The following is an 11,429-nucleotide window of genomic DNA, read 5'->3' on the forward strand; positions in this document are numbered from 1 at the left end:
AGAATACTCAGCACCTGGCATAATATCTCCTGTACATTATATACTTAGTGCATGATTGCTCAAGGAGTAAAGGGCTCCACTAGTCAGGGAGGTTTTACGGAGGAGACGAAACCTAAAATGGACCTTCAAATATTTATTAGTCAGGTCAGGCAGGAGAATGGGACATTGGGTTCTATGGAGAAGGCAGATGTGGCTTCAGGCATGAAGTACAAAATAGTGCGAAGTGAAATCTCCCACCCAACTTTGGCTCTCAGCCATCCAGGTCCGCCTCTCAGGCAACTGATGTTTTAGCCTCTCTGTATTAAAAATAACTTATATTTTATGTGATAATAAACAGAATATATGCTTATTAATCCTGCAGCCTAAAAAATACCACTGTTAGGATTTGATATGTATATATGCCTCTGTGTGTGTGTGTGTGTGTGTGTGTGTGTGTGTGTAAGTGAATATCTCGGGTTTGTTTTTGATCTTTCCATTATACTCACAGTCATTTGATGTACTGTCATTGTTTTCAATATAAAACCCACACATCCCTTTGCATAGCATAGGAGATTTTCCTTGTACATACACAGACCCATTTTTAGATCTTAAAAGCTCAATGACATGTCTTTGCTTCCATGGATGCCTCTCATGCTTAGATTGCTCTGTCCACTCTCCTGCCTGTTGCCTGGCCAGCTCTTCCCTGTCCTGTGAAACTGATCCTACAATCTACTTTCCCTGACCAGATTCTCACACTTCCTCCACTCCTTTGTATTTGGTCTCTCTGTTCCCACAGAACCTATACTTCCCTGCACTGTCACTGGTCACATTTCCAATATAAAATCTTGAATGACTCGATGGAACCAGTATTTAAAGAAGGTTGTCTTGCTAAGGGAGAGGGAAAATTGGGGACTAGCAGGCCACAGAGAGGTAACTGTACTGAGATGGTCATGAAGGGGCTGTGAAAGCAGTGGTGTGCAATGAGGAGAGAATGTGTAAGGGATGTCACTGATTGGAGGTGGGGAATGGGAGAGGACATTCAGATGAAAATGACTATTATATGGTAAGGGCAGTATCAAGACATAATTTTTCACCACTCACCTGTTTGACTGTGACTGAGAAGGATGGAGGAATTCATGTTTGATCACGCTGATCATGTTTTGAGCTGTCTAGCAAGCATTTGGAGGGTGTTCAGGAGGGAGGATGTGTGGCTGGATCTACAGATTAGGATTGTGGTTTCACTGTGTCACAGAAATACTGTGTTGAATTAACAGGGTGAAGGGCTCTGAAGACTGCTGGTATTTGGATGAACTCTCTAGAGTGAGAACATGCACAATTAAGGACAGCCCCAGGAACAGGAGTTGGACAAGGGGTAAGCCACTACAAAGAGGGACAGGTGAGGATGTGCAAGGGACTTGTATTCTGGATACTCAACATCACTCTTCATTTTAGCCCTACTTATCTCAGAGTTGGTGTATGAGAAGAGATGCACTAGAATCTCTCCTTTAATCTCTGCCAGAGAGCAGCTTGGATGATCCCTATGGAAATGGTTGCTCTAGAAAACCAAACTATTACAGAATTTGTCCTCCTTGGTTTCCATGACATAGCTGAGCTGCATCTCCTTTTCTTTATTGTGTTCACTGTCATCTACATCTCCACTGTCATGGGGAATGTGCTAATCATTGTGGTGGTGGTTAGCTCACAGAGGCTCCACACACCCATGTATTTCTTCCTGGCTAACTTGTCCTTCCTGGAGATCTTCTACACCTCCACAGTGGTGCCAAAAATGCTGCAGGGCTTCTTGCAGAAGGCAGCCATCTCTGTGGCTGGATGCTTGCTCCAGTTCTTTATCTTTGGTTCTCTAGCCACAGCTGAATGCTTCATGCTGGCCGTCATGGCCTATGATAGATACCTGGCAATCTGCTATCCACTCCACTATCCCCTTCTGATGGGGCCCAGAGGGTGCTTGGGGCTGGTGCTCATAGCTTGGTTCTCTGGTTTCATGGTGGATGGATTGGTTGTGGCCCTAATGGGCCAACTGAGGTTCTGTGGCCCCAGCCAGATTGACCACTTTTACTGTGACTTCATGCCTTTGGTGGGCCTTGCCTGCTCAGATCCCAGCATTGCCCAGATGACAACATTTGTTCTCTCTGTGGTCTGCCTCACTATCCCCTTTGGACTGATTCTGACATCCTATGCCCGGATTGTGGTAGTTGTGCTAAGAGTCCCTGCAGGGGCCCAGAGGCAGAGGGCTTTCTCCACTTGTTCCTCCCACCTGGCAGTAGTGTCCACCTTCTATGGAACTCTCATGGTCTTGTACATTGCACCGTCTGCCGTCCACTCCCCACTCCTCTCCAAGGTCTTTGCTCTGCTCTACACTGTGGTCACCCCTCTTCTCAATCCTGTGATCTACACCCTGAGGAATAAGGAGATTCATCATGCACTGCAGAGGCTTTTGTGTATTAAGCACTTTGAAACACCTGATTGAAGGAGGATGGTGGTGAAGATTTTATTTGGACTTTGGATGTCTCCACTGGGGTTTCTTTCAGAACTGGCTGGTTGGGGAGGAAGAACTTTGCTCTATTTTGACATTTCCCTTTGCAAAATGTTCTATAGTTACTCTAAAAAAAATTAAAAAATTTCAAGTGCTAACTTAAAATTTACTTTTATCTTTTATTCTTTTTAAAATAGACTATGTAAGGGCACCTGGGTGGCTCAGTGGGTTAAAGCCTCTGCCTTCAGCTCAGGTCATGATCCCATTGTCCTGGGATCGAGCCCCAGGTTTGTCTTTCTGCTCAGTGGGGAGCCTGCTTCTCTCTCTCTCTGTCTGCCTCTCTGCCTACTTGTGATCTCTGTCTGTCAAATAAATAAATAAAATCTTAAAAAAATAAAAATAATAAAATAAAATAGCCTATGTATATTTAATAGAGAAAATAGATACACAAAAGTAGCAACAGAAAGCTGACCTGGAAATATTAGCTACTAGTATTGTGTGTGGATTGTGAAACTTTGTAGTCTGTCCTTCCACTGGACGCTATGTCTCAAACATCTTTCTATTTCACGAAGTATGTACTTATGTATTCTTTTGGGTTTTTTAGAATGGCTAAACATGATTTGTTTAAATAATGTTCTATTGTGGAATCTTTTTAGTTATTTGTAATTCATTCACCATACAAACATAGTTCACATCCAGATTTTACTACAATAAATCTTTAGAACTTCAATTGCCTGGTCTAAGGATCTCTAATATTTTTTAAAACTTAAAAATGAATGTATTTCATTTCTTTTAAAATTTTTTATTGTAGACAATTTCAAACATATGAAAGTAGAGAAAAAATTATAGCAACCCCATGTAGCAATCGTACAGCTTCAGTATCTGTATTTGCCAACTCTGTTTCAATGAACTGTACCTCCTTCTTTTTCTCAAAATTTTAGAGCACATTCAGAAGTGTACATTGTATAATACATATTCCACATATAAATATTCACTGTGCTCTATGACTGGTAACTTTATTTTTAATACCAATACAGTTAACATACAGTGTATTATTAGTTTCAGGTGTACAATATAGTGATTCATCACTTCCATAGATCACCCTGTGCTCATCATGACCAAATACACTTCTTAATTCCCACCACCTAGTCCACCCATCCCCCACCCACCCCTCCTCTGGTGACCACTAGTTTGTTCTTTATAGTTAAGAATCTGTTTCATGGGCACCTGAGTGGCTTAGCTGGTTAAACATATGCCTTTGGCTCAGGTCATGATCCCAGAGTCTGGGAATGGAGAACTGTGTTGGGCTCCCTGTGCAGCTGGGAGTCTGCTTCTCCCTCTGCTTCCCTGCCCCACTAGCAACCCCCCCTCACTTGTTCACTCTCTCAAATAAATAAAATCTTTAAAAACGAGTTTGCTTCATGGTTTGTTTTTCTCTCTCTTTCCCCTTGGTTCACTTCTTTAGTTTCTTAAAAACTCCACATGTGGTTGAAATCACAGGAATTTGTCTTTCTATGACTTCTTTAACTTAGCATGATACCTTCTAGTTCATCCATGTCATTGCAAGTGGCATGATTTCATTCCTTTTGAAGGCTGAGCAATATTCCATTGTAAATATATGCTACATATTCTTTATCCATTCATCTGTTGATGGACAATTAAGTTTTTTCTTTTTTGGCTATTGTAGATAATGCTGCTATAAACATCAGGATATATGTATTCCTTGAATTAGTGTTTTTGTATTTTTTTAGGAAAAATAGTGTGTCATTACTGGATCATAGGGCAGCTCTATTTTTACCTTTTTGAGGAACCTCCATACTGTTTTCTATATTGACTGTACCAGTTTGCATTCCCACCAACAGTGTAAGAGGGCTTCCCTTTTACTGTATCCTCACTAACATCTGTTGTTCCTGATTTATTAAATTTAGTATTCTGACCAGTGTGAGGTGATATCTCATTGTGGTTTTGATTATGAGTGATGTTGAGCATGTTTTTATATGTCTGTTAGCCATCTGTACATTTTTATGGAGAAATATATATTCATTTCTTCTGCCCATTTCTTTCTTTTTTATGATTCATAAAATAGAGCTTTTATTTTGTTTTATTAATTTTTTTTTAATTTTTTCAGTGGAACAGTATTCATTATTTTTGCACCACACCCAGTGCTCCATGCAATCCGTGCCCTCTATAATACCCACCACCTGGTGCCCCGACCTCCCAACCCCTGCCACTTCAAACCCCTTAGATTGTTTTTCAGAGTCCATAGTCTCTCATGGTTCACCTCCCCTTCCAATTTCCCCCAACTCCCTTCTCCTCTCTAACTCCCCATGTCCTCCATGCTATTTGTTATGCTCCACACATAAGTGAAACCATATGATAATTGACTCTCTCTGCTTGACTTATTTCACTCAGCATAATCTCTTCCAGTCCCGTCCATGTTGCTACAAAAGTTGAGTATTCATCCTTTCTGATGGAGGCATAATACTCCATCGTGGACACATGTTGTTTCCTGTCTTGCTAATTTTGGCCATTCTAACTGGTGTAAGGTGATATCTCAATGTGGTTTTAATTTGAATCTCCCTGATGGCTAGTGATGATGAACATTTTTTCATGTGTCTGATAGCCATTTGTATGTCTTCCTTGGAGAAGTGTCTGTTCATATCTTCTGCCCATTTTTTGATATGATTGTCTGTTTTGTGCATGTTGAATTTGAGGAGTTCTTTATAGATCCTGGATATCAACCTTTTGTCTGTACTGTCAGAACATTCATTTTAATAGATTAGAAAACACATTCTTGCCAAATGTACATAGAATGAACATTCTCTAGAACAAATCACATATTGGGCCGCAAGTCTCAACAAATTCAAAAAAATCAAAGTCATACCATACATTTTTTTCTCAATACAACAGTAAGAAACTAGAAATCAACAACAAGAAAAACTGTAGAGCACAAATGCAAGGAGGCTAAATAACATGTTACTAAACTATCAGTGGGCCAACTAGGAAATCAATGAAGAAATCCAAATGTATATGGAACCAAATGAAAATTAAAACATAATGGCCCAAATTGCTGGGCTGCTGCAAAAGCAATTCAAAGACATAAGTATATAGTAATACAGGCCAACCTCAAGAAGCAAAAAAAAATCTCAAAGAAACAACCTCACCTCACACCTAAAGTATAGGAAAAAAAATACAAAACCCCAAACCAGGAGAAGGAAGAAAATAATAAAAAGAACAGAAATAAATGATGTAGAAACTAAAACAACAGCAAAAACAAACACAAAACAAACAAACAAAAAGCAATAGAACCGATTGTTGAAACCAGAAGCTGGCTCTTTGAAAGCATCAACAAAATTTATAAACCTCTAGCTAGATTCATCAAGAAAAAAAAGAGAGAGAGAAAGACTCACATAAGCAAAATTGCCAATGAGAGAGGAGAAATAACCAACACCACAGATATACAAACAATTGTAAGCAAATATTGTGAAAAATTATATGTTACCAATTGATGATCTAGAAAAACTGGATAAATTCCCAGAAACATATAAAATACCAAAATGGAAGCAGGAAGAAATAAAAAATTTGAACAGACCAATTACTAGCAAGGAAATTGAATCAGTAATCAAAACACTCCCCCCCAAAAAACAAAAGTCCAAGACCAGACAGCCTCACAGGCAAATTCTATCAAACATTTAAAGAAGAGATAATACCTGCTCTTCTCAAACTATTCTAAAAAATGGAAGAGGAAGGAAAACTTCCAAATTCATTTTATGAGGCCAGCATTACCCTAACACCAAAACCAGATATAGACACCACAAAGAAAAAAAAAATAACTACATCTGATAAACACAGATGCAAAAGTACTAAGCAAAATACTAGCAAACTCAGTTCACATCACATATGCCTTCCTTGCCCTGGGTGTTATACATAACTAAGGAATCACTGAACACTACATCAAGAACTAATGATGTACATACAACTGGTATTACTGGTATACTACAACTGGTAAATGAATTCAGTAACGTCTCAGGATACAAAATCAATGTACAGAAATCTGTTGCATGTCTATATACTAATAATGAAGCAGCAGAAATAGAAATTAAGAAAACCACCCACTTACAATTTCACCAAAAATAGTAAAGTATGTAGGAATAAACTTAAGCAAGGAATTGAAAGACCTGCACTCTGAAAACTATAAAAATCACTGATGAAAGAAACTGAAGAAGGCTCAACAAAATGGAAAGACATTCCTGGCTCATGGATTATAGTTTTTAAAAAAAATATTAACTAAAGCAATCTACATACTTAATACAATCTTTATCAAAATATCAGTAGCATTTTTTACAGAATTAGAACAATTCTAAGAATTTGTATGGAACCACAAAAGACCCTGAATAGTTGAAGAAATCTTGAAAAAGAAAAGCAAAGCAAGAGGCATCACAATTCAGGGTTTTGAATTATATTACAAAGCTGTAGTGATCAAAACAGTATGATACTGGCACAAAAATAAACACATAGATCAATAGAACAGAATAGAAAACCCTGAAATAAACCCATAATTATATGGACAATTAATCTTTAACAAAGCAGGAAATAACATCCAATAGGAAAAAGACAGGCTCTTCAACAAATGGTGTTTTTAAAATCGGGCAGTCACATGCAGAAAAATGAAACTGGACCACTTTCTTGCACCACACACAAAATTAAATTCAAAATGGATTAAAGACCTAAATGGAGTCAGGTAACCATAAAAGTCCTAGAAAATATCTATACTGCCAAGAGCAATCTATACTTTCAATGCCATTCTGATCAAAATTCCACCAGCATTTTTCAAAGAGCTGGAGCAAACAATCCTAAAATTTGTGTGGAGTCAGAAGAGACCCCGAATTGCTATAGAAATGTTAAAAAAGAAAAACAAAACTAGGGGCATCACGTTGCCTGATTTGAAGCTTTACTACAAAACTGTGATCACCAAGACAGCATGGGACTGGCACAAAAACAGACACAAAGACCAGTGGAACAGAGTAGAGAGACCAGATATAGACCTGCAACTCTATGGTCAAATAATCTTTGACAGACCAGGAAAAAAATATACAGTGGAAAAAAGAGAGTTTCTTCAATAAATGGTGCTGGGAAAATTAAACAGCTATGTGTAGAAGAATGTAACTTGACCCTCTCTTACACCATACACAAAGATAAACTTGAAATGGATAAAAGACCTCAGCGTGATTCAGGAATCCATCAGAATCATAGAGGAGAACATAGGCAGTAATCTCTTCGATATCAGCCACAGCAAATTCTTTCAAGATAAGTCTCTGAAGGCAAAGGAAACAAAAGTGAAAATGAATTCTTGGGACTTCATCAAGATCAAAACGTTCTTCACAGCAAAGGAAGCAGTCAACAAAACAAAGGCAACCCACAGAGTGGGAGAAGATATTCACAAATGACAATACAGACAAAAGGCTGATATCCAGGATCTAGAAAGAACTCCTCAAACCCAACACACACATAACAGATAATCATGTAAAGAAATGGGCAGAAGATATGAACAGACAATTCTCCAATGGAGACACAAATGGCTAACAGACACATGAAAAAATGTTCATCATCACTAGCCATCAGGGAGATTCAAATCAAAACCACATTGAGATATCACCTTACACCAGTTAGAATGGCCAAAATTAGCAAGACAGGAAACAACATGTGTTAGAGGGGATGTAGAGAAAGAGGAACACTTGTGGAGATACCTCAAGAAATTAAAAATAGAACTTCCCTATGACCCTGCAATTGCACTCCTGGGTATTTACCCCAAAGATACAGATGTCGTGAAAAGAAGGGCCATCTGTACCCCAATGTTTATAGCAGCAATGGCCACGGTCGCCAAACTGTGGAAAGCACCAAGATGCCCTTCAACGGATGAATGGATAAGGAAGATGTGGTCCATATACACTATGGAGTATTATGCCTCCATCAGAAAGGATGAATACCCAACTTTTGTAGCAACATGGATGGGACTGGAAGAGATTATGCTGAGTGAAATAAGTCAAGCAGAGAGAGTCAATTATCATATGGTTTCACTTATGTGTGGAGCATAACAAATAGCATGGAGGACATGGGGAGTTAGAGAGGAAAAGGGAGTTGGGGGAAATTGGAAGGGGAGATGAACCATGAGAGACTATGGACTCTGAAAAATAATCTGAGACTTTTGAAGGGGCGGGGGGTGGGAGGTCGGGGTACCAGGTGGTGGGTATTACAGAGGGCACGGATTGCATGGAGCACTGGGTGTGGTGAAAAAATAATGAATACTGTTATGCTGAAAATAAAAAACATATTAAAAAAATGGAATGTTCTGAATATATCTGTTAGATCCATCTAGTCCAGTGTATCACTCAAAGCCACTGTTTCCTTGTTGATTTTCTGTTTGGATGATCTGTCCATTGATCTAAGTGGGGCGTTAAAGTCCCCTACTATTACTATTATTATGAAGAAGAGATCTGCAATGTGTTGCAGTGCAGTATTTCCTGTTTCCCAGGACATGGTCTTCCAGGGAGTGTCTCTGGTGTGAGTTGAATGTCTCTGTTTTGTTCTTGCCTCTTTTTCCTTTAATTCAGTTTTATAACTTTTTGGCAGCATTTTTGTCCCTTGCATGTGAGTGTTGGCATTTTAAGAAGGTATACACTGGTGTGCTTGCTAATTGAGGCCTGGAGTTGCTGCTGCCAGGATGGCCAGCATAAGTGCTGAGGGCATGTCGGTAGAACATACACTTTTAACAAGGTGTGCCTCAGGCTTTAAGGTGGAAAATTCCTTTGATTAGAAATACAAAGTCAGCCCAACAGAAAAGCACCTCAGATCTGTTTATTCTGAGAATGCATCAAACAATGTTCGATCTTTATGTTTTTCTTTTAAAAAATTTTATTTATTTTTAAAATTTCTCTTCAGTGTTCCAGAATTCATTGTTTATGCACTACACCCAGTGCTCCATGCAATATGTGCCTTCCATAATACCCACCAGGCTCACCCAACCTCTCACTCCCCTCCCTCCAAAACACCTAGATTGTTTTTCAGAATCCACAGTCTCTCATGGTTTGGCTCTGCCTCCAATTTCCCCCAACTCCCTTCTCTCCATCTCCCCATGTTCTCCGTATTATTCCTTATGTTCCACAAGTAAGTGAGACCATATGAAAATTGACTCTCTCTGCTTGACTTATTTTACTCAGCATAATCTGTTTTTCTTGTGAAAAGAACTCAGCTTGTAAAAGTTGGGAATGGGGCACCTGGGTGGCTCAGTTCTTAAGCCTCGGCCTTTGGCTCAGGTCATGATCTTGGGCTCCTGGGATTGAGTCCCACATTGTGCTCCCTGCTCAGCGGGGATCCTGCTTTTCCCTCTCCGACTCCCCCTGCTTGTATTCCCTCTCTAACTGTCTTTCTGTCAAATAAATAAATAAAATCTTTAAAAAAGAGAGATAAAGTTGGGGGTATTCAGAGATTAGGATTTGCTGCTTCTCAGAACTGGGTGTGCTGTATAAACAAAGAACCTTGGAACACTGAAAAAATAAAATAAAGTTTAAAAAACAAAATTAAATAAAATTAAAAAAAATTGCCCCCACCCCAAAAGTCCGTTTCAAATTGCCAAACAAGAGAAGACAGATGGAGAAGGTTTAGTGAAGGCAGGTGCTTTGGAAATGGGGTGGATCTTTTATGGAAGAACACTTACTGGAATAAGTCTTAAAAGGTCACATTTTCCAAGAATTCTTTATAGAATGATTGTAGACTCAGCATATGACTCTAGTCATAATGAAACCTGGTGCAGCCACTTTTGAAAACTGTGGGGATTCCTGTGGACTCTGAGAAACAAACCGAGGGTTTTGGAAGGGAGTGATGTGGGGGGTTGGGTGAGCCTGGTGGTGGGTATTAAGGAGGGCAGTATTTCATGGAGTACTGGGTGGGTGCACAAACAGTGAATCTTGGAACACTGAAAAAATAAATTAAAAAATAAATAAAACCATATGGGATAGAACAGAACATTCTATTGTATGTATAATAGAAAAACTTGCAATATAAAACAAAAAATAGGTAAAAAGTTAAGGAGTTAAGGGATATTCCACAGGAATAAAAAGTATAAGAAATCTGTAATGTTGCTTTATTCTGAGGGAAAATAGGCTTTCACACAAGTAGCATCACTAGAGGCAAAGAAGGACTTTCTGTGAGGATAATAGATCAGTCACAGGAAAGCAAAAGTAATGAAAGGATGGAACTTAATTACAGAGTTCTAGAGTAGATGACACATAATGGGGCAGAACTGTAAGGAAAAAAATTAACTATGATATTTAGAGATAAACTTCTCTCTCATTAATAGAACAAGTAAGAATTACATGACTTTAACCATACTGTGAGCCAAAATAGACCATGGACTGAACCTAAAATAAATCTTAATAAATGTATTGTGTGGAGAACTGGATGTTATATATAAACAGTGAATGTTAGAACACTTCATCAAAAACTAATGATGTATTTTATGATGAATATTTTATGATAAATAACATAATACAGTGGAAACAAAAGTGAAAATGAACTTTGGGGACTTCATCAAGATCAAAAGCTTCTGCACAGCAAAGGAAATAGTCAACAGAACAAAGAGGCAACCCACAGAATGGGAGAAGATATTTGCAAATGACAGTACAGACAAAAGACTGATATCCAGGATCTAGAAAGAACTCCTCAAACTCAACACACACAAAACAGACAATCATATAAAAAAATGGGCAGAAGATATGAACAGATACTTCTCCAATGAAGACATACAAATGGCTATCAGACACATGAAAAAATGTTCATCATCACCAGCCATCAGGGAGATTCAAATTAAAACCACATTGAGGTACCACCTTACACCAGTTAGAATGGCCAAAATTAGCAAGACAGGAAACAACATGTGTTAGAGGGGATGTGGAGAAAG

The 11,429-nt window shown here is 38.7% G+C and overlaps 1 protein-coding gene across 1 annotated transcript; it reads left to right on the plus strand.

Annotated features, from left to right (window-relative positions):
• The first annotated feature begins 1,519 nt into the window (after positions 1–1,519).
• Positions 1,520–2,467, plus strand: LOC116581722 (olfactory receptor 11A1-like). The gene has a single exon (XM_032328926.1). It carries the CDS (start codon positions 1,520–1,522, stop codon positions 2,465–2,467), a length of 948 nt encoding a protein of 315 aa, XP_032184817.1.
• The last annotated feature ends 8,962 nt before the right edge of the window (positions 2,468–11,429 follow it).

This window comes from Mustela erminea, chromosome 21 (assembly GCF_009829155.1).
Source record: "Mustela erminea isolate mMusErm1 chromosome 21, mMusErm1.Pri, whole genome shotgun sequence".
Lineage (NCBI taxonomy): Eukaryota > Metazoa > Chordata > Mammalia > Carnivora > Mustelidae > Mustela > Mustela erminea.

Bases quoted from the DNA above. Each gene is read 5' to 3' on its own strand.
- LOC116581722 (XM_032328926.1), top strand. From the start codon at position 1,520: ATGGAAATGGTTGCTCTAGAAAACCAAACTATTACAGAATTTGTCCTC.